This window comes from Athene cunicularia, assembly GCF_003259725.1.
Source record: "Athene cunicularia isolate RWA chromosome 6 unlocalized genomic scaffold, athCun1 chr6_part1, whole genome shotgun sequence".
In the NCBI taxonomy this organism is placed as follows: Eukaryota; Metazoa; Chordata; class Aves; order Strigiformes; family Strigidae; genus Athene; species Athene cunicularia.
Genome location: NW_020799105.1, coordinates 8,876,402 through 8,900,445, shown reverse-complemented (window position 1 = coordinate 8,900,445; position 24,044 = coordinate 8,876,402). Strand labels below are relative to the sequence as shown.

General features: G+C 35.5%; 1 protein-coding gene across 3 annotated transcripts in view; it reads left to right on the top strand.

Moving 5' to 3' along the window:
* The window catches only part of EXOC6 (exocyst complex component 6), a 72,281-nt gene extending 49,127 nt beyond the window's left edge, over nucleotides 1-23,154 (top strand). The window contains exons 18-22 of one of the 3 annotated variants that reach the window (XM_026851081.1): nucleotides 2,987-3,166; nucleotides 6,260-6,289; nucleotides 12,132-12,273; nucleotides 20,295-20,368; nucleotides 22,960-23,154. In XM_026851081.1, the coding sequence (XP_026706882.1) occupies nucleotides 2,987-3,166; nucleotides 6,260-6,289; nucleotides 12,132-12,273; nucleotides 20,295-20,368; nucleotides 22,960-22,965 (432 nt within the window). In that variant the 3' untranslated portion in view covers nucleotides 22,966-23,154. Of the gene's footprint in view, nucleotides 1-2,986; nucleotides 3,167-6,259; nucleotides 6,290-12,131; nucleotides 12,274-20,294; nucleotides 20,381-22,959 lie in introns of those variants that run through there. The other 2 variants (XM_026851082.1, XM_026851080.1) reach the window with 2 other exon arrangements.
* Nucleotides 23,155-24,044: the final 890 nt, after the last annotated feature.

Below are 24,044 nucleotides of genomic sequence, written 5' to 3'. Positions count from 1 at the left end.
TGTGTGTCTGAATTTGTGTATCTGTAGCTATTGTTGTGTAGTGCTGATCCAGAATCTAACATTCAAACAAAACACTTAATGCATAGTATTTGATTTGAGGTAAGATGTTCTTTATCCTTGAACTTCATTTAATAAATGCAGTTGAAAGTTTGCATTATATTTTGTGCCCTTTGCTTATGCTATAGGTTATGTTTAACTTATCCTATAAACTATCTAAATTGTATTGGAGGAAATCACAGAATATTATGTGTGTGTTTAGTGAGCTTAGTATCTGTGTATTTTTGAAAAATACAGAATGAATGCTGACAAACATGTAAGAATTTTTTTTTTTATGGTTTGTCTCCTGTCTCCTTTCCTGGAGAACATGTTAGCACAGTGTTCTCCACTTAATAGCAGAAAATTCTGTTCTCGTTAATCCCTCTTTTTTTTCCCCCCTCTATTTTAATGAAAAACTGCCTGCAGTTCCCCAACTGAGCACTCACGGAATTTGGTATGTTCAACTATTATTAAATTCATCTCCTGGTGGCAAATCATGTCACCTCCATTCTTTGAGTCGTTGAAAATCTCCTTTTATTAGCAGCATTGATCACATTTACATTCCATAAGGTGATCTTAAAAGTACATCTACACTGTACTTTTTTAACAGAAGCCTTCAGACCTAATTCACAGCTGCTATTTTAGAAGGCTGTTTTTCTCATTTTATTATTGTATGTAAGATCTCATGTTAAAAATTTTCAAACTCTCCGAGCATTGTTTCATGTGGGTAGAAATTAAAATAAAAAAAAAACCACACCAAAATTTGTTTAATTTTACTGTATAAAAAAAACCTGTGTCACTTTCAATATTTATAGCCACATTTTACAGCTTTGGGTGACCATTGTTTTCCTTTGTTTAAATCAGCAGTCACACTAAGGATAAATAGGTGTATTTGCAGATCTAGTTGATAGAAGTTCTTGAGCCCAGGGTCTCAGCATTAAGCTGTGTAATGGCTGTTGGAGAGCCAGATACACAGCATCAAATCCTGCATAGGATGTCCTCTGAGAAAAAAGCCATTTAACAAAACTGTGTCATTTACCCTTTTCTCTTTATAATGGGGGAAAATCTGGTGAGCTTTCAAAAGGCTTTGATGCAATTCTGTCACCACGTTAAAAGAAGAGACTGAGTTAATCATATGCCTCTAGGAGCTATCCCAAATCTAAATACCGCTAACTCACTCTTTCTTGACTTGTGCATGGATTCATAGTGCTGTTTCTCAGAAGTAACTTCTGGGTTTGAAATCCAGATGCTTGGCTGCTCATTATTTTCTCAGGGAATAGAGCAACATGCCTTGCTTAAAGTAGTGGGAGCATGCTGCTCCAATTGTAAACCAATAACCAAAGCAAAGTAAAAGATAGCCAAAACCAGGCTTCTAAAACAAAAACTGAAGGATTAGTCTTGCCACTGCCAGTAACTCAATGTTAACTGGTAAAGATGATACAACCACTCTGTAAATTACTTAGTTTTTAAACAAAATACCTCAAACCCCACCAAACAAAAAAATCCAAGCAATGGCACTAAACCTAAGCAAATGTATTTGCAAGTTCTGTCATTATAGACTGTTGAAACCGAGGTCTCATTGTTAATTAGAAACTTTAAATATAGAGTTGACTTTATTTGAAGCTTTTATAGTCATAGCCATCTAAAAAATTGTGGATGTTAGCATATTTATTTAATTGATGTGCTAACAGGTTGCTAGGTTCTTGTGTGTTGGATTGTGAGAGCTGTTCAGTGGAGGCTTTCATGAGTTGGTTTGGCAGTAAGAACACTATTTTTAGGGAATTGTATTCTGATATTGATACATGGCAGGGCCACATGCCTTCTTGCTTCCTCCTGAAGTGCCTGGCAGACTAAAGACTAAATTTGACACACTCATTGTGATGATGCTACCTATAAGCTCTGATAATTTTGATTAATTTTTTTTTTCTTTTTCCTTTTTGCCTTTCTTATTTACACCTTTCTGAAGTGCTGTGGTTTTGGACTGTTTTCTCCCAGAGGAAACTACCAATGGGAATTTCATCTACTTTTATATTGCTTCATTATATCCAGCCTATTTTTACTCTCTAAAAACCTTCAGCAACTGACTCGTTCACTTTAAATCAAATGTCTTTATTGAATTATTTCTCCAGATCAGTGAAGAAAGTTTCATGTTGAGCTTAAATTAGAGCATAGAAATTATCAAGTGTCTTTAAACCCAAGGTTGGCAAAAGCATGACTTTCTAGCAACATACACCTTGTCAAGCATCTGTACATAGATCTTGTTGCATCTGTGAGGATGTCCTCTAAACAAATAAGGCAGATAGATTGCATCGTAAGCTCTTTTCACAGTAAATGCTAGACTTTACTTCTATACTGTTCCATAAAGTAGAATCGGGGTGGTGGCAGAACAAAAAGTAAGGGTGGGCGGAAGTAAGGGAATGCTCTGAATCCCGATGTGTGATGATCAGGATTTAAAGGAGGATGAAAAATTATGAGTATTCTTCAGGTGTGCAGCTTTAAGGCATTAATTACATTAAAATCATACAATTGATGGACCTCTAGCCATAGCAGATAAAATAATTAGGTACTTTTATTATTTATTTGTAAAAGAGCCCAAATAAACTTTGTGTCAGGGTTGATAAATTTGTAAGGCTGAATTAAAGGTGATTGTTTTGAAGAGAGCAAAGCAATTGCTTTGTTTCCAAATTAAAATTAATTTAATTTGTCTCTGAGAACTTAGATGATTCTATAGACATATTCTATTACAAACAGTCTTATAGTATACATTATAGGAATATTTTTAAAACCACAGCCTCAAACTTATTGTAAGACAGAAATTAAAATACTGATTTGAATAAAATATTTTTTGAATCTGAGAAAAAGACTTCAGTTTTGTTGCTTAGTATAATTTTATTCGCATTCTAATAATATTTTAGAGTTATGACAATTACACATGATTTTCTTTTTTCAGGATGCAAGGCATGCAGCAGAAGGAGAAATATACACAAAACTTAACCAAAAAATAGATGAATTTATTCAGATTGCTGATTATGATTGGACAATGTCTGAATCAGATGGAAGAGCCAGTGGATACTTAATGGACCTTATTAACTTTTTAAGAAGCACGTTTCAAGTTTTTACTCATTTACCTGTAAGTGTTCAAAATTAAGTTTAATTTCAAACTATTGGAACATTATTTTTTTTTAAAATACTAAGATTTTGAAGGTAGATGTGATTTTTGAATTGTGCATGTGCTGGCAGACATACTTTTAATTTTTTTTCCGTACAGATATATTTTCAGATGTGTTTCAGTATGCTGATGATGCTTTACTCATGGTAATACTTAGAAAATACTTTCAAACGCTCCAGTAATATTGTTAACAACAGCTAATTGCAAATAGTACATGAACTCATGCAGTTTTCTAGAGCATGAGATGGCCATTTAATTAACCATATTGGTTCTGTGTACACCTGCATTGATTCAAACAGCGCAGAACTGGTGCAAATCCTGCATTTGTGCATAAGATTATGGAGGTCTTGGATTCTCCAAATTTGTTTTTAGCTAAATAGTTTTTATCATTAAAAAGTCATTTGATTATAGTTAACTGAACTTCATTGAAATGAATCCTTGTTCATACTCCAATATATCCTGTGTTATTTTGTCCTGGGTAAAAGGGTACTGTTAACCTGTTTTGTCTACCAATTGTTATAGTCCGTTGTGCGATTTCCCCTTGTTTTAAGATAAAAAAGTCTAGTTTGACTTATCATAATAGTTTATAGCTTTATAGGTCTGGAATAACTTCAATAAGTCTTTCGAGCTACATCTGCTTTTCATCAGTTTGTCCTTGGTTGCTACTGTCACATGGATAGATATCTGAGTGCTTTACCCATGTACATTGACTATAAAGAATAAGTCCTCAATGCATAGAATGTTTTGAGGCTCCAGACTGGAAGTAAAATATAATTTCTTTATGTGCACAGCAAGGTGTTGAAGTTGTTGGCACAGTGGGCTTATCTGGTCTTCCAGATGACACGTGAAGAGGCTGTGATTCTTCAGGCTCCTGGGTTTTTACTGACTCAAAAGACATAACCCACTCAAAATGTATCATGTAATATTGATGTGAATGCGATGGGTGAGGCATGTGCTTCTGTGCCAAATTAGTTGAGCATTTTTAGATAAGAATAGCAAGTTTGTTAGATAGTTAAATTCATTGTAACTTACCATACAAAGCAGCGTGAACAAATGGCACTGCTCCTCAATAGTCATATGCATATAGCAGTTAAAGGATGCAGTTTCTCGAGAAGGGATGTACAGAAGTCTGTCATGAATGTATGTTGTGATAGAGCTGTTTGGAAATGAGCCACAGACAGAATGAAGCATTGTGTTAAGGGGGATGGAATGAAGCAGCTGTGGTGTTAGGACTTGAAAAATGTGAAAGGAATAGAAAGAAGTATGTGCCTGGGGGCACAAGTCAGCCTTTGGAGAAAGCTCTAGTCCCTATGAAGAGGTTATTCTGTACTTTCAAAGTCTGGTCAGGTAATGGGCAGGGTGTAGAATTATATGGACAACTAGTCTGGTCTGGCTCTTGTAATTTTTGATTTATCCTGTGTGTCGCTTCCTATTCTGACTTGGCCAGTTGTAGAAACATACAGTCCTATGAATGTTGTTGTGCATGAGCTGTGGAGGTTATATGAAAATGTGTATACAGTTTCATTATGGTGATTCTGGTTAGATTTGTGATAAGTTATTTTCATTAGATGAAAATTTATAGTAAAAGCATTTTCAAAGATAAGCCCAAAACTAGGTTCCATAACTCATCAAAATAATAAGTGCTTTGGAGTGATTAACTAAGCTAGATTCTTATGTGCCATAGTTAAGATCTGGTATAGTTTCAGTATTCAGTTTCATTAATGGATTATTCTGTTAATGTCACAGTGTAATTTCCATAATAATTTTTATATGGCTGGAAACATTCCACTACTCAAAATGGTTGCTTGGAACCTCTTCTGTAGTTAGAAATCAAAGAACAGAAGTCCTAGCCACTGGCTATAATTCCAGAAAGGAAAGAGCAGGACAAGTAGAGGAATCTCTTCTCTTCTTACCTTAGTATACCTGATCATGTTAGAGGGCTAGGACTAGGGGCGCTGGTTGGCTACACTAGTTATCCAGTCTTGTTCAAGGGTCACTGACTTTCACTTTGATGTTTTTTCAAACTCTAGTCTTGTAGAAGTGTTATAATATGTTCTTTAACAGTTTTTTGTTGCGTTCCTTGGGTACCTGTCATTAGGGTCTCGTTTTATTTTAGCTGTATGTATAAGCTGTGTAAATGCACAGGGGTGTGTCTCCTTTTGTGCTTCCGTATGCTGAAGCATTTCTGTACCAATGTAGACATAGCTTTTAAACATCTTATTAACATATCTGCTTTATGCAATTTGTATTATTTTTATTGGAACATTAGAGATCTAAATCAGGTAGACCATAATCTCAATTTTACTGAACCTACCTGCTTTGTGGCACAACTTAGTTGGGGTCTGATATCTCTGTTGAATCACTGGAAATGTCTTGCGTCTCTGAAGCTTTTTTTCTCTTAAGTTTTACATCTTGGTTTTCTCCTCTGTGTTCGTTTACTGTACTTGAGAAGCAGTTTTGGAAAAGAAAAAGCTTTATTCCACCCTGCAGTTACATTACCATTAGATTTATGTTAAAATTTATTAATGGGTCATATTACATTTAGATTCTTATTGTCCTGAGCCATTCATTCTAAGTCTTGCTTGAGCAAAGTATGTTAATGACATACAGATAGCCTTTGTAAGTCAGGATGATAAACATTGCATTTATTTTTTAACCCAAGTATTTTGGAATATATTATTTCTTATCATGAAAGCATTCTGGAAGGGAATATCAACAGATGCTTCATCATTTGAAGTTTGCTACTTTGACATTTTGGCTTACAGTTCCTTATTACAGAAAATCAGTTTATTGCTGAATTAGTGTTATTTAAATTATAGTCTCTTTGTTATGCCTCAACAAAATATTATATAAGTTCACAGGTTTAAAAAAATAATTTAAAGAATTATGTAGCTGTAATTGTTCTTTTTGGAAGCTTTTCCTTACCATTTATTGCTACCAATTTTTTATTCTTTTTTTTTTTTTTTTTTTTTTTTTTTTTTTTTTTTTTTTTTTTGATGTTGACAGTACATCTTAATTTTTTTGTTTTGATTGCCTTACTGGTTTCCTTCTCAGAATAACAACAATGACCATGCAGCTATGTCGGTAAGTAGATGCAAGATGAAGAAAAAGCATGTGAACTGAAAAACTATGAACTGCCTGCAGGCTTATTGCTTCAATTTTTAATCATTTAATAAAAAGATCCTTCTGTTTTGCTGATAACTTGCTGTCTACCTTGTGTGGTTGCATGCAGGGATCTGGTTAATGACTAACATTGGGCTTTCATACACTGGGACAGCAGGACCCCTAAAAGCCTTGCAGAAGGTTGATGGGGTGTGCCTTGCATCCCAAATGAGATAATTTAGAGGAGACTATGAGACTGTTTGGAAGAGAGGTCAGGTATCAAAATGCAGCTATGAGACATGCATACAGAGTAAGGGTAGAGTGATATAACAGAATAAAGAATCTGTGAAAGTTCCATCATTTCTCTGCTACATCTGCCTGGGGTCAAGGGAATGTCTGGGCTCAATTTTTATTTTTTAAGATGACGATGGATTGAGTTTATTAATTCTTCCAAGCCCTGATTATTTTCAGGTCGTCAATTTTTAAGGAGTTTATTTTGATTTGGCATAAGTATTTACATGATAATGACAGTATTGAAATTAATGTTATTCTGTTGAGTGGCTTCTGAATACTGAATTTCTCAACTTTTACTTATTTTTTCTAATATGGTTGAATCTTGTTCACTTAAGTAGTATACAGCAACAAATGTATACTGGACTGTTCACTGTTTAAGTGAACAAATGTGTAAGGCACTTGGTTATTCCCACACTATACTCTGTGTTCATTGCTACAGTCTGGAAAGCAATTGACTGAGTAGTAGCTCTGTGGATCTGGAGAGAGGTTCTAGCAGTGGACTTCCAAGTTATTAGGAGTCTAGAGCACATGACTTACAAATGGAGATTTAGGAAAGTGGATTATTTAGTTTGTTAAAGAGAAGGCTGGGGAGAAATCTAGCGGCAGCCTCCAACCTCTTAAAGAATAGATATAAAGGTCATGGAGCGAAACTCTTCTTGGTAGGACTGACAAATTCATGTGTGGCTATGGTCACAAGTAGAAGCTTAGGAGATGAAGCTTTGACATTAGGAAAAAGTTTGCATGAAGAGAGTAGTGTGGTGTTGGAGGAGGTTACCCAGAGAGGCTGTTGAATTCCCATCCTCAGTTGTTGAAGTCTCAGCCAGAAGAAAGGACAACAGACCTGAAATACTGTTGGCAATAGTGCTACTCCAAGCAGAAGGCTGGACTAGATGACATTGGTAGTTCATTCTAATGAACGTTTCTGTGATTTGAATACTTAGCACATGTTGAACTGTCAAGCTAATAGGTGTCATGAGCACTAGAAATACTGAATATTTTATGTAGAAATATTTCCTGTTAATGTTGAGTAGGTGTCAGTATGCTGGTTATGTCATGACCAAGCACTAGCAGAATTTCAGAGATGCAGAGCTCAGAGGCTGCATTGGTTTTCGAAGGTTATAATTTCAGACTCATGCAGTTTTTAATGGTTCCGTTTTCTAAAGTTACAAGAATTTAGTCTTTTGAGATTACTGCAGTTTTCAGGGTTTTCTACATCCCATTTTAAGTTTGTATTGCAGTTTATAGTGCCATTAGATACTTTGAATCAGAAAACAACTTAAAATTTCATTATGTAGCCATTAATCTCATAAAATCAATTGAATGATCAAATTTATTATTAAGGACTTGCATTTCTTCGGTTTCATTTTGAACAGTTAAAGAAAAATCATACCTTTTAATTTCAGATCAGTTAATTTGAAATTATAGAGGGTGTATATATAAGTGGTTTTAATCTAATTTAGAATTAGCTGAAGTTTTATTCTAGATATGTGCTTGGTCAGTACAAAGTTAGTATTGGACAACTCTTTGGAAAAGAATGACTACTGAAAAGTAACAGTTACAAATTACTTTCAAGTAGGTACTTTTTAATTATTTCAGTAGAAATTGGGGAAGAAGTAAAATCAATTCTTAAAAATTTCATTAGTGTTTTTTAGTATACTTATATTTTATCAATAGTTGAAATGTTGGATTTTAGTCCTGATTTTAAGTAACATAATGCTTTAGTTATTATGACTGATAAAATTTGTATGTTTAGTTTCATTGCATTTTCTGGAAGTTCTTCGTTTCATTTCATATTGTTAAATTAATTCTCCATCTTCATTTCTTAGATGTAAAAGTTTTGTTATTTCCTTTTATGCTGAGGATGGCAGTTTCTGTTATTTTATTGTTTGTGTGATTGGCAGCAAAAGCCTAATTTCACAGCTTGCAGTGAGGGTGAAAGGGTGGTGGTTTTCTGCAGCTATATTCAAAAACTGTCAATCAACAGCCTCCACAGGCTGCTTAGAGAATGGGTTTTCTTACTGATTTCTCCAAATGCCACTTCATGCTGTCTTTGATTGGCACAGTCTGGCAGGGAGGATGGATGAATCTGTCACTGGCTGGTTAATTGTGTTGCTGGTCTCAGCCTGACATCAGGTCTTTGACTCTTAAGTGGCTCAATACAAAACAAATTAGCAGATTGTAGTCATATTTCTCATTCTATATGCTTTGACTTTGTTGAATGCAGTCCATAAATCATATTGACTGACACTATAGTGAATGATGAAAGCTGCTTTTGAGACAGCTAGCATGGGTCTTAGAAAGCAGTACCGCGAAGGTGCCGTGGAAGGATGCATATGGCTGACCCTTTGGGAATTTCCTAGGAGCCAAATGTCTCTTTACTGCAATTGTTCTTCAGAGAAAAGCTTTTGGGTCCTATAAAAAAGGATTTAATATGTCAGCAGATTCTCTTTACAAGCTCCTTTGAAATATAAGAAGTTTGTCTAAGGGTTTTCTCTTTTTACAAACTGGTATTTCAGCAAAATGTGAGGGCTGGGTGAAAAAACAGTTGCCTTTAACACTGTTAGCAGGTGTTTTTGCTTATAGAATAGAGTCCTTGTTTCTTAAACTTTACATTGGTTGAGTGGAAGAATAGGTTTTGTAGATAGCAGCAATTAGCATAGGCACAGCAGAGATAATAGTAGTGTCTCCAAATGGGAGGCAACTGGAGCGAATGTGAGAAGCCTGCTGAATCTCTGCATGCTATTGGATATAGGTATTTATTTAATTGCTAAGTACAGTAACCATGGCCACCACCACCCTTAAAAAAAAAAACAACAAACCAACTGAAACTGGCAAATAATAACCATTAAGAAAGCTTTAAAGCTAACTGAGATTTGTTTTAATTCTAGAAAATAAATGTTATTACTATGTTTGTCCTTACATTTCCTCTTCAAAATGCATTATGAAAAAATGGGAAGGAACTGATTAATTGGTGGATGGTAGAATTTTGGAGATAGATTTTTAACTAGATCTCATTTGTCAAACACAAATTTGAATTTAATTATTTCCTGAATATCATACATCCAATGTATTTTGAACTGGGAAGCACTGAATTTTGAAGAGGATAACAGTGAAGTTTACATTTCTCTGAGTTAAAATTCAGCATCTTGATTAATATACGTAGCTTAATTTTTTCTCTAAATTTAAGAAAATCAAGTGACTGCATTAAGTATAAACTGTGTGTAGTAAACTTCTATATCTGTTGATATGTCATGTGAACAATAAGCCTGTAGTTCAAGTTACATAGTTCGAAATAGTTTAAATGTTAGGATGTTTCCATTTTATGAAATTTTAAAATAAACATTAAGTGTACATGCATTGATACTTATTTAAAGTCCAGGTGGCTTTTACATGTCATTTCTGTATTGTAACCATTCTCTTGTGCTCCAGTACTATTGATATTTGCCAGATTGTAACAATTAACTACAGATGCTTGTTAGAAATAAAAAATTTTGTCTTTTCTTTAAAACAATAGAGGAGTACACATTATTTGCATATGAAATAAAACGAATGTTAAAATTTTTCTTGACAACCCATTAATCTGGTTGAACTTTTATTACATTATAGTGGCAGCATAAATAGGACATGGAGCTGATTTGATGGAGCAGTACATTAAACAGAGATGCACTAGTTGTTCCATTAAATCAAAATGACATTTCCATTAAGTATTTCAGACCTACTACACTGTAATTAAATGAACCGTGGTTCACTGATTCCCCTTTGCACCTCCTTTTTTCCTTCTTTTTTCCCCTTTTTTTCCTCTATCCATTTTCTTTTTCCCATTCATATTGATATTGTTCTGCTTGGGGAATAGAGCTGCATTTTTCCCAGTATAATTATCATTGCATTTGGGAGACTTTTAGGCATGCTGTTCTTGCACTGTTTCTTACATTCCTCCTTGTCAGTTCATCTATTTTGGTCAAAAATGTTATTTGCTTTTCTGAGATTTTTCAGTTAAGAAACTGACATCTCATTTTAGATATAAAGCTCCTAACAGTTCAAAGTGTCCCAGTGCTAAAGAGGTATTAGCAAAAGCCATTTAATGTTTCAGTGTGACATGTGAGGAGAATGAATGCTTTCCATTGTATTGTCTACATTTTAATTATGTTTTAACAATGAATAGATTTTTAAAGTACAAAATATTTAGGGCCAAGTTTTCTTTCTGTTATGTATACATGAAAATTCAATTATATGAGCAAGTTGTCTTATTCAGGACAAGATCCTGGCTCTTCAGGTATTGAAGCAGAACTTTCCAGACTTTTTGGGACAGTGAACTGCTGTGTATCCTTATTATTTTTCATTGCCTCTATATATTTCTGTGAGTCAACAGTGAATTGATTGACCTGACTTTGCAGAAAACAGCTGGGAAACCATTGGTTTAGAGAAATAGGTGTCATCTCTTAACTGATGGATAGAAGTAAAACAAAAGTGATGTGTGCTGCAGCAGGTGTATTATGTAATTATGATTTCTTTCATGTAAGCGTGCTAATAGTTACCTTTGTTTCAATACGTATTGTAACATAGACACCAGTTGAAAAGCATGGTTTAAATACATCAAACTGCAGAGGTTTATGTAATTGCGTTTGAAAGCCAAGATCTCTCTGCTCTAAAAGATTGCAGTGCTATGAATAGAATGGTGTCACCTGGTTGAGTATCTGGTCTTAGTTAATTTTTTTGGTTCTAAAGTAGAATTTCCATATCTTTCAATTTTTCTCTACTAAATTTTTAATAATTTATCCAATTAATGTCTGAATTTGTGCTTTGTGTTTTGTCTCATGTTTGGAAAATAATTTGTCTCAATTACATATATATCGTAAAAAGAAATGTTTATAACTAGATTGTGAGTGGAAAATTATTTCTATTTTGTACAGCAGAGGGCTACATTTCATTTTGTAAGTAGTTGATTACTGACAGCACTGATTTATTAAGCACCTGAAGGGATGATGGATAAGGTGAATATTTAAAGTAATTTAGCAACAAGCTTTGAGCTGGAATTCAAACAATTAAAGTGCCAATAATTAGCACAAGCTGTTATGAGAATGCCCCAATTGAAAGCAATGGGTTTGGTTTATATAAAGGTTGGGGGCTTTTTACTGGTTATTGTTACAAATATGCAGTATGTTGATTTTTCATTTCATCCTTGCTTTCATTCTGTTTGGGTAAAAAAAATTAAATAAATCCACAAATCTGTTCATATCAGCAATTTATATCATTATCAGTTTGGAAATGTCCTTATATTCATGAAGGCTGTTGGATTTCTGGAAGAAATATCAATAATAGCTTTAACTTATATTTAATTTAGTTCCCTGTTTGATTTAATAGAAACAAAGCTAACAGGTCAAAGAAATAACAACAAATGTGCTCTTTCTTCTTCTAATCTAAGTTCTGCATCATTAAGACTTCAAGTGTATACTAAAATCAAATCAGATAAGCAGTTTTTTAGTGATGTATTATTTGTTTCTGTCTTAAAACCTGTTGCTCTTTCTGCTAGGGAAAAGTGGCCCAGACAGCTTGCATGTCAGCCTGCCAGCATCTTTCAACGTCCCTAATGCAGATGCTACTGGACAGTGAATTAAAACAAATAAGCATGGGAGCAATTCAGCAGTTTAATTTAGATGTGATACAGTGTGAATGTAAGTAGATGTTCCAGAATTCCTATCTATATCTGTCTTAACACTGCAAAAAAGTCATTTAATGTAAACCATCTATTTTTCCATAATCTACTAAAACTTTGTCTTCTAAAAAAAAATATTACAGTACAGCTTCTTGTAAAAGTATTTATGAGTAAGTATGTTAACATTTGGGGGAAATTTTTTTCATGAAAGGTGGTTTGTTTTTTTTTAATTCAAGTATCTGATTAAAATAGACATCTGTTGTTATTCCTAATGGAATCATAATCACTATATCCAGCAAAAAGACTACAGTCTAGTACAGAATTGCCCAAACCCACTACATAAATAGTATGCTTTTATAGTTGAGAAAAAAAGGTCAAATGTCTGTGAAATTTTAATTTTTCCTCTTAAGTTTATTTATTATGATACAGTTTTCAAATGTTCTATTACATAGCGTTTTTTCCCTCCTAGAACTACTGCTGCCTTACTGTGCAGAGTGATAGTACTCATTTAGAAAACTTCAGATGTTGTTTTGTCCTCACTGTTCAAAATATGGCATCAGAATTATTTTATAAAACTGATTCAATCCAACATTGAAGGCAGGATTAATTTCCTCAGGTTTTGCATGGAGCTCACCGCTGAGGGTGAGCTGTTAATCTATATGAAGGAAGTTAATTCCATGACACCGTGGATAGGTTTTAGGTCGGGTTTTGTAGTCGGTGACTGAGATACACTAGAGGCTTTTTTTCAGTGCATATTTAGATTCTTATGCTCTGCTTTTTCTAAGTATCTTTCATCTTATGTGTTTGAAGCATTGATCTTAATTATTCTGGTGACAGCTGTAAAATGGGTCAGTTCTGCAAGTCATACATATCCTGAGGTTTTTAGTTTGGACACATGAAAAAATTGATGACTACACGATTAGCAGCCACCTATGGAAAACTGGGAAATCTAATTTCAAGCAATTTGGTTAGCATTCACAAAAGGTTCTTGTGGGAGTCCAGGGACAGAGTTAAGGGGTATTTTTGACATTTTAACCGTATGCTTGTGTTTCCTTCTCCTGCCTTATTCATTACATTCCAGCTAAACTCTATAACAGGTAGAGCAGGCATCTTTATGGTAGTCCATTGTACAGTCTTAAGGCCTTTCAGGGCATGAAATGAACTGATGTGATTATCAGGGTCTGATTGAAAAAATACTTGTGATCATGACATTAAAGTTTGTCTCGTGACTGCACAAGCTGTCCAAACAGATGATTATTTGACCTTTTTTTTATTTTTAGTATGCTTGATGTTGCAATTTAATAGTATTCTTTTTAGGTAGGTGGTTGGGTATATGTGTTTGTGTAGTTTCCTGGATGTAAAAAACATCCCAGTTGTAAAAACAGAAATTCCATAGTATTCATAATACTGACACAATAATAATTCATTTAGATAAACTGAATTGGTTGCACCCAATAAACAATCATCTGCCTTATGAACAAATAGTGGAACAGGGAAGAAAGCTTGCCCACTACCATATTATTCTGTTTCTAATATCTAAAATACCATCTGTGAACAATGCAGTACTTCACTACTCTGTGTAGATGAACCAATTCACTGTTTCACTCAGGGATTTCTAGCAGTACAGGGGATAAAATGCATGTCTTGCAGGTGACTGTGTTCACAGCAAAGTAATGAGAAGTTCCAGCAAGTCCTGCTGATGTCTGGTCTCTGGGTTGTTCTCAGACAATTTTCTTCTCAGCCGTTGCCATGTTATGTACCATCCTAATTTGTGTTACCACTCTTTCTACCATCTTTGGTTGCTGCACAGTGTAAACTTCAATCGGTGAAGAGATCTTAGCAGAGTTTTATTTAGTCTAACATGATAACACTTCATTATTTTAAGATTAAAATATAACCTTAAGACAACATATTTTGTTATATGTAGCTGTTATACTAACTATATGGCATAGACAGGAGATGGGAAACCTTGGGCCAAAATGAGAAAGTTTTAGAAAACTAGTAATTTGAAGACTGAAAAATAGATTCTTTCCACCATTGCATAACTTTTAGCATGGGATGTACATTTGCAAATAGAATAAGCTTTAATTATTCCTTTCTGCCTTTTAAAGCACATTAGAAAAAAAATCTGGTTTTGCACAGAAACCCTTTGAGTAGTTTAAATATAATTTATGGAAGCTTGTCGGAATGTTGCAACAATGACTTGCAATCTGTGGAATAAGAGATCGACACAAGATTTTGGTCAGACTGCTTTGCTGTTGTGGTTTCATTCATAAGGTACATCACAGGCACATTCCAGGCCTCACTGTGATGCCTGTGATTTATGTTCTTGCTCATCACCCTCCCCCAGCTTTATTCTTTGACACTTTGGGATTAATGGATACGACAGTGACATTTCAATTAGTGCTTAGAGTGTGCAAATAATTCACCACTGTTGGATAGTTTCCTACTGTATTGTATACATGGGTTTGACATTTTATTTATAGACACAGTGAAATATACTCAGATGCATTTTGAACTAAGAAGTTATGTGAGATGTAGAAAGTTATGAATTATACATTTTTTTTTTAAATTCTTGGCAATATTCTAGATATATATTATGATCTTTAACAGTGCATTTTTATTCTTTCTAAAATAAACTGGAGGAGATCTAAATAAAAGCAGAAAAATGTCAGATTTTTTATTTTCCATTAAAGAGCAATCAACAAACCAACCAACAACCCGACAATCTGTTAATGGGCAACAATCTGTTAAAGTCAGTAAATGCTCAAGTTCTTAGTCACAGCAAATAGATGGTATAAGTGGACTTCTAAGAAAGGAAGGTGGAAGGGAAGGAGGTGATCTTGTGGTGAACTGTGGGATTTCATTATCCTTCACCACATTTCTGGGCAAAGTACCTAACTTTAAAAAGCGGAGCAGAAAATGTGGAAGTATCTGATACTTCTGCTCAAGAATAGCAATAGTATCAGGTGGCCTTCTCGTATGGTTTATTAAAAAAAAAAAAGTTATGACCTTCTCACTCTGCTTTTAATAACTTTTCTGTTTTCCTTCCAGACATTCCAAAAACTTAATTTTATTTCAGTTTGTCCTGTTCTAATTGAAGTATTTCTTCACTCTCTCTACATCTTTTATAACTTAGTGTTTTACCTCTATATTTTACAGCACTCTCAATGGTGATCTTCCACTAGGGTGACTGGGTTTCTTACAGCAGTATTCAGAAAAACAGAATGTACTAGATCCCATTGAATAAAATCTAAAGAATAGTCTTTTGCTTGGATGTTGCATTTCAGTGCACTGAGGAGGGAAATGGATGGGGGAGGGGAGGCATTTCATGAACATGAAATTAAATGTGGATGGTTATATCTTGCTTTATGAGGAGCAAGGTATACATAATATAAAATAAACCTTTCAGAAGCACCATCCAGAACTAGATACCTTACATCAACTTTTTTTAAAGAAATTAGAACTTGTCAGAAATTCTAATTGCTAGAAGAGTTAAATGTAATTTTTATAGTTTATGTGTTTTAACATAGCTGAATTGTGAGACAGGATTAATTGGCAAAAGGAGGTATGGTTGAATTTGCATCCTCCTTCACCCAGACATGAATCTGTGCAAGGATGAACAGGTTTTGGGTCCTGCCTATAAATGAGCATGGGTTAGTGGAGAATTAGAGCAAAGCAGGATGCAGTATTACCTTCCTAACCAGCCCTCCGTAGGGCTTCCTGTCAGTCCATCCTTTTTGCCTCAGTGTTTGGAAGGCTGCAGTATCCAAGAGTAAGAGAGATCTTGACCCAAGTGTTCTCTGCTGAGCATACATAAAGGTGATCTCCAGGTGGGCATGTCAGAAGCCGAGGAACCCAAATTCTGTTTTTCCTTGAAAAGGCACTATATTCTCCTCTGGAGGCCCCTCACTTTACCTGCTTCCTCTCCCATCTGGGAAGTCAGGTTAACTTAACTCACTTGAGACCATCCTTCATCTGCTGGTCACATATGGCAGCACAGGAGTGAGGGGAAGCAGCAAGATCTGGCTGGAGCTGGGGGCAGGGCTGGGGACTGCGGAGGCCTGGCCAGCTGGCAGCTCCCTCGGTGAGGCTCCCCTCCAGGCATGTTTGAACAGCTGGAGAATCCAACAGGGCTGCAAAGTGGCTGGTGGCTGCTGAGATAGTCACCTGATTCTCCACTCTTCCTTTAAAAATATGTTTGTAGCTTTGCTGCTCTGACTGTAATTCAGTGCTATGAGGCTGAAGTAAAACTGTTCTAATCTAGCTTTTGATCCAAAATCTGGACTCTGATTTTTAATTTCTGCCATTGAGCAGCAAAATTATTTGTCAGGAATTAGGTAGTGAATTCCCAGACCAAGGTAGTGAATTCCCAGACCAACGTAGAGGCATGGATGATGGCTGAAAGATGGTCTTCTGAGAGAATAACATGAAGAGACCTGTTAACAAATCCAGCAGTGCATAGAAACACAGTACAATTTACAGTTAAAAATGTCTTCAATTCCATTTTAGCAGACAGTCTTTTTCTTAAGATACCCATTAACATACATCTACATCAATTCACATATATCCTGTATGCAAAATTTAATCAAAATGTAATGAAAAGATCAAATCGGAGTATTCAAAAGAAAAGGGACTGAAGTAATCTTTACAATATGTAAACTTACCATTCTCATGCATGTGTTACCTCCCAGCCTGTTTTTGTATTATTACTTTTTTATTAGATCATACCTCTTGTAAAGTCCCAGGCTTACTATTGTAGGAAGTATGTTGAGATTGTACATAGTGTGGACACACATTGTGCCAAAGATCCTATTTTATATACACAGAAAAGATCTACACAATATCAGCAAAGTTCAGGAAAAGATGATGTTAACAAAAAACCTTGTGAATACCAGATTCATCTAATACATAGTTGCAGCTTATTTTCCCAAAACCGTTGGAGTTTCTGATTCAAACTGCCAAGCAGCCAGTTGTTTGCCCCATATGTGACAGTTTAATGGCGACTTTTGCATTTCAATCTCATATATGATAAAATTCTTGAATACTCTTATGCACACTCAACCAGCTTCCTACCCCTCCAAATCCTCTAAGCCTAGAATGAATGTAGGGGGTGAACATTTTAAAAGATGTATATATGATAATGTTTCATTACTATCTGGAAAAGGACCCTTAGGACAAAGACATTAAGAATGTTAATCCTGTTCTTATAATATCTTCCTAAAATGCTGTGCAGAAGAAAATATTTAATTAGCTTTGTAAAATTGTTAGCAAAACTTAAAAGCCCTGAGCTGAGGGTGGAGGGGGAACTGTCTGTTACCATAAGTAGATTAGCTTTTTGCCCTTTGAACTTATGAAATTGTAATAATGAAACAAATTCTACTGTAGTCACCTGTCAAATATGACCCAAATGTGAGAATAAATGCATGTTCTATAATGAGTGTCTCTGGTGTTGTAAATGCATTCATAATTTAAAATTGTAGTTGGAACAAAGGTTATACAATAATTGTTTGGTTCCTTGTGTGCTTATTGTTCTGTAGCTGCAATGGTAGTAGGTACTATGTAGAGAAACTAAATCATACTACATTATTTAATGCATGAGGATAAATTCCAAACTATGTTCTCCTGATGAGCTGCAGAAAGGATGCAAATATTTGACCTGTGGCAAGTATCCCACTATAGGAAGGTACCTCCCAAAGTATCAAGTGCCCATAGTTAACTGAAAAGTTTTGCTGCAGGTCACACTCTTCAGTTATGTTCACTTTTCAGTTCTGTAGCCATTCCTTTGGGAGAAGAAAGTGTTACAGCAGTGCTACCATTGTGGAGTGGCTGGAGGAGCTCAGATTCTAATGGGGGAAGCTGGTCTCAGCGTCCTGTGTATGAACAGAAAGTTACACAGGATCAAACACAGTGGGCCTTATCTTTCAAGACTCCTTCTGACCATCATACTTATCCTTCCTTATTAGTGTGCTGATGTAGCTCACAACCCTATCTCTTTTTAGCTGTTTGTTATGGGGTGTTGCTAAGAATTCCCTGCTCTTCTATGGTGTTACCATTTTAAATGCTCTCTTTGGCTGACCACAGGAGCCAGCATCATAGGCCTGTCTGTCCCTGAAGAAAGGGTGGTCCCAGAGGCCATGAAATACCTGCAGAAGACAGCCATGGAGACACCCAATCCCTTAGCCTAGCATTTTCAGAAAGGTGCTTTCATAGGCCTGGAGATGTTTTGTTCTTCTTCAGGTTGGTGGTTGTGCAGGCTGTCTTCTCATGGCTGCTTTTAAGTTTATTGCTAAGCAAACTGTAAAATGCTGTGTATAGGATGTGCTTTTCCTACTTATTTTTAAATTTTTTCTTCTTTTTTATTTAAAAAGTATCTTTGTGGTAGATTGAAACTTCCTGAAAACTCCCCTAGAAAGTTGATGTTACTTACAAAGCAGGAAAACCACACAATTTAAAATTCAGACTTGAATACAGTAGTCAGTGAACATTTGCCAACTGTTACCAGTATTTGTCTGTGACATTACACTGTTCTCCCTAAGTCATTTGATTGCTACTTTTTATTCCTTTAGTTGATGAAGAATCAAGTCATATTCCAGTTTAATTAATTCTCCTGTAATGTCACTGTCCATAAAAATTTTGACAATACTGTAATACAAGTAATTATGCCTCTACTGGTAAAGCTGCTATTCTGATACTGTATTCATCTATCACTAAGCTATTCTTAGATACTCTGCGATCATCTTAGTAGCTTCTTGTGCCACTTAAGTAAGAATCTTTATTATTTTCATTTACAATTGCATTCCATATAATAATTTTTAGACTTTTGAATAGTCTATCTGAATTCATTGGTCCACTTTAAGTCAAAACCATACATTCAGAAGTAAATGATACAGCCCGTCATGTTAACTCAGACACCAGTGTCTTTCTGGATATTACTTTCACTTGATGATCAAAATTTTCTATTTAGCCATTAACAAAAAAAAAAAAAAAAAAAATCTATTAAGGATTTTATATTACTTTTAAATGTTAGTAGGAGTCTGTGTAGCATTGTAGAGTTGAGCACTGGATCTGGAAATTTTTTTGATATGTGGCGTTCTGTTTCCTCTACCATTGAATGATCTGTTTCTCAAACTTGGAAAAAAATGTTACCTTTCACTGCCTCAGGTGATACTTCTCTAAAACTATTACAGTAATACCTACTTTGTTTTGATAAGAGCTCTAACTGAAGAGCATAAGAAAAATTCTCTTAAGCTCTTTTGAAGTAAGGTGTCTAACTTGAGTGGGGATGTGTGGCAGTGGGTGTTTCTGCAAGTGTTAGTAACACATGACTGGGATATGAACAACAAGAAGTATTTATTGACAATTATTGATCATTTACTAATTTAAAAAAATAGCTAACTTCTTTCATTACCATAAGCATTACTGTTTCTTTTATTTTGAGTATAGTTTTGCCTTCCAATTTTGACAGCCTATTTTTGGTCCAAAAAGAGCAGAAGTTCATTACTGATAAGCTGACTAAAAGGCATGAACATGCATTTCAGCTCTGCTCAGACTGTTGACACATAGAGCTTTCCACCTGTTGTCTACACATTAAACTAACTCCCACCTTAGTGTTTGTCTTTTATGGTGTTTGGCTAGAGGTGGGGTTTTTATAGGGCGGATGCTGTAACAAAAGCAGATGTTTGAAAATATGTTGACAGCCATGGAATTGGTATTATTCCGAAATTCTTCAGTAATCATTCACCTCAGGCCAAAAAAAGATGTTGGTTTCTGTGGCTGTAGCATTACTACTGGGTTAGAATTTTAAACAAAATTCCTAATACTTCTAAAGGTATTATTTTATGGGATTACAGGAAAAATGATGGGAAAGTTGTTTGTTGGTTTGTTTAGTTTTAATCACTGAGAGTTATCAGTTTAATCTATTTCCATCAAACTAGTTACATTTTAACACTAGCTAGCATTTATGTTGCATAGAGCTTGATTTTCTGTTATATTTTTTAAAAAATCCACATCCGTAATATTTTTAACCTTTCTTTTCAGTGTTTGCTAGTTCTGAGCCTGTGCCAGGATTCCAGGGAGACACCCTGCAGTTAGCTTTCATCGACCTCAGACAAGTAAGACACTAGTTGTTGTTTCTTATCCTACTAATTTCCCCTCTTGACCAATGCTGAAGTTATTAAATTCAAGAACCTTTCATGTTTTTGCATTCCCATGTAATTAGTTTTGAAAAGCAGTTATTTGAAGTGTTATTAGTGGCACTGTTCCCTGTAATTTAGCATAAAACTGTTTCTCCAATGTGTTGTTAGGGGGCACTGTGCTACTAATGGTACTGTTACATGGGTATAAGATGAAATTTTGGTCCTGACAATTTTGTAAAGATCCTGTGACACCTTTTTGCAAGAGTGTACTTGTTACCCTGGTGTGTGCTGGCCTGATTCCATTCTGAGCAGTTGCTCCTATCTACAAAGCTACTTCCTGGAGAGCAGAATTGGGCATAGTATTAAACATTTCCTTTCCTTAATTTGTTACATAGAATTATTTTAAACTGTTAGCAAATAGCTTTATTCCAACTGGCTGATCTTTATTCGATATAAAATTTAATTTTAAATTCCTTAATATTGGAAGCAGTTTTCCACAGTTCTTGCCAAAAGGAAGGTTTTTCCAGACTAAAATCTAGTTATCTTAATTTCACAGTTATTTCTGTTCGCTGCTCTCTGTAAATTCTGACACTATATCCACCCATAGCCATTCATTTTCAAAAACTTTTCATACTTGAAGTAAACTTTTAGAAAGGATTTATTATTTCAAAAAATTGTGAATGTGTCATTTAAATAGTGAAATGAATTATTAACTGCATGTGGAGGGTCTTTAACTTTCTGCAGATGTTGGTGATATTTTTCAGCACCATTGTGAGCCTGTCAAAGTTACCAGAAAAGAAGAGAAATGTAGAAAGAATTCCATACCAAATTATCTATATAGTAAGAATATTTTTGCTTTTAATAATTTAGTAGGTTTTTCACAGCAAGCTAATGAAAAGGCATTTCAGAAGGGAAAATTCCTGAGGCAAAAGCATTCCAGTTTCTCCTAATAGAAAGGACTTAATTAAAGTCTCTTTTTAACTGAAAAATTTAAGAGATAATTTTCTGTTACATTGTCACAGTAATATAACAATGAACAATATCCACAGTGGGATAAGTGTGAACTACATGAGGATATAAGATGGTGGCTATAAGATTTGTTCACATGATACTTGTACATTAGGAGTTGCAGAATTCCGTATGTAAAGATATTCTCTGCCAGACTTCAAACACCACAAGTCTTGACTAGCAGCCTTCCTCTTTTGGATTCTTTTTTATTCTCCTTTTACTATCAACATCAGAAGTGACTAAACATCTTCTAATTTGTACTAAGTCAGTTTCGTTGAATGGAAAGGATGTTGAGAGATTTTGGCACCATTTCTGTCATCCACCTAAGTGGTATAAGTCTTTACAGAGTCTGTGTTTGTTTCAAAGGACAGTATGATTTCCAGCTATACAGGAGGGCAGGAATGTGTACATGCTTGCTACAGGAAATAATATTTTTGAAGGTTTTAAACACCAACTGTTGGGCATGTCACATAAATAGGGATTATGTTGCTTATGATAGCTCTCAATTTATGTTAGAAACTTAGATTTAGAATCCTCCTGATGTAAGTAACTCTTTATAGAGGATGCTCTGTATGCCATGGGAATCTAATCAATTTCAGATACTTTATAAATAGCAGAAGTCTGGGCAACTCTCTTTATTGGGTCACAGTTGGAGATGTAGAATAGTTCTAGAATATTTGTTTTGTTTTGGTTTTTACTATATTTTTGCGTGGACCACCAAAAGGTATTGCAAGCACACATTAAAAACATTTACTCTTTAGTAAGGATTTGAAGTGTTTTTCCTCTCTTCCTTATTTGTGATCCATTTCTATCTTAATAGGGTAGATGACAGTTCTTTTCAAGAATACTTAGAAAGGCAACAGAGCCTTTTTTCAGAAAGTTCTTATAAAAGGTCATGCTTCTGTTTTTTAGTTTGAATTTGATACTTCTTCATGAATTGCAGGATATGAAAGATAAGGAAGTAGGTCCAGTGGTCAGGTTTTACCTGCCCACCCGGACTGTGCCCTGAGGTCAAACTCCTGATATTGGCTGTTTGGTACAGAGGAGCTGATGACAGGTAGGGGCTGATACAAGGGGGAAAGCTTGAACCGTATCAAAGCTAAAAGGCAGGAGATTTGGGACTCAGTGAGAGACTGTAGCTAAAAGATGGATCAGCAGGATTGCCCTCTTCTTAAAAAGCAGCTGACCTGCAAGCAAAAAGACTTTATCGTCCTGCCAATCACATGGTTGCTAATGGAAGCCAGTTATCTCAACAACAGCTTACTCTCTCTCTGTTGTATTATGGCAATGTGTAAGATTAATGAGGATTGGGCAGTAGAGTATTGCAGCATGTTTTACTAAAGAAGTGAAGTCATTTACAAGTAGCCAGCTTGGAAGACAGAAAGAGAAGAGCTACACTTGGGGTAGGGAGAGGAGCATGGGGTGAAGAGCAGCTTTGAAAATAATTGCCATAGGTATTTTCATCCTAACAATTCTTGATCCTCCGTCTTGCTCTGAAGACAGTGTATGGACAGCATGTTAACTCCGCAAGCCCACTTCTTTCCTTCTTCCTTCCACAGACATAGAAGAGCAAACAGAAACAGTTGGCATGAGAAAGAGTATCTTCTAAGAAGACAACAGTAGTTAGTAGCAGGAAGCTCTGAGAGACCAGGAATCAGAAAGAGGCAGGCACTTGCCAACGTTGTCTTTGATAAGCCATCTCCTTCTCCTTTACTATCCCCTCTTATGCTCCTCATACTTAACGTGCTCCTTAAAGATCTTAGTAATCTGTAGAAACCCTAGTCAGTAAAGATCTTTGTGCTACTTCTGTAACCATAGTATCTCAGCATCTTGCAGAGGTGACTTGGTGTGGTTGGCTAATTACACATAGTGCATACTAATAGAGAATCACATAGCCATGATCATCTAGCAACTAGTAGCTCCAGCTAGTTTAGCAGCTGCTAAGAAAATTGGGGTAGATTCATGGTTCTGTACAGCTGCAGTAATTGCGTAATGCCTCATACCATTTGTCTTAGTGTATAATCTGAGGTCATATCCATGTGCACCCTTTCACTCCACTTACTTAAAGCCACTGAGGGGCAGGCCAGCTCAGCAAGGAGATTATCAAAGTGTATTTGCTGCTTTAAAGAGACTGGTCTCTGGCATCTCATGAAGATGACCCAGCTCTCCTGCGACCTGCATTGCGCTCTGAAGATAATCTCTTGCTACTGTATATAGGAAGTCAGGGTAAATAGTGCAGTGGCCCAAAGTGAGGTGGAATTAACTTTGGGGATTTTGCTACCAATTCAGAACCTATGTCAATTGGAATTAACCTTCAAAAGTAAACAGGTCTTAGTTCATCCTACTTGAATCTCAGCCTCTGACATGAATTAGTTTTGTACTGTTTATGATCTGTTCTTTAGTGCCTAAAGACTAGGGTTGCCATTCTGGAATGTGAGGCAGTTTCTTGGATGTCCAGGACACTTAAATACTGTGAGGAGAAGGCCTGGGTTCTTACAATTTGTGCATTACTCTTTGGAGAGCCAGTGTAGTGTGTAGCAGATGGGAACGATAACCTTGTGGTAGCCTGAGAAGTCAGCAGCTGCTGTCCTTGGGCAGATTTCCTGATTCTTAACCAACAGAGTGGTAACAAATGGCTATTCTT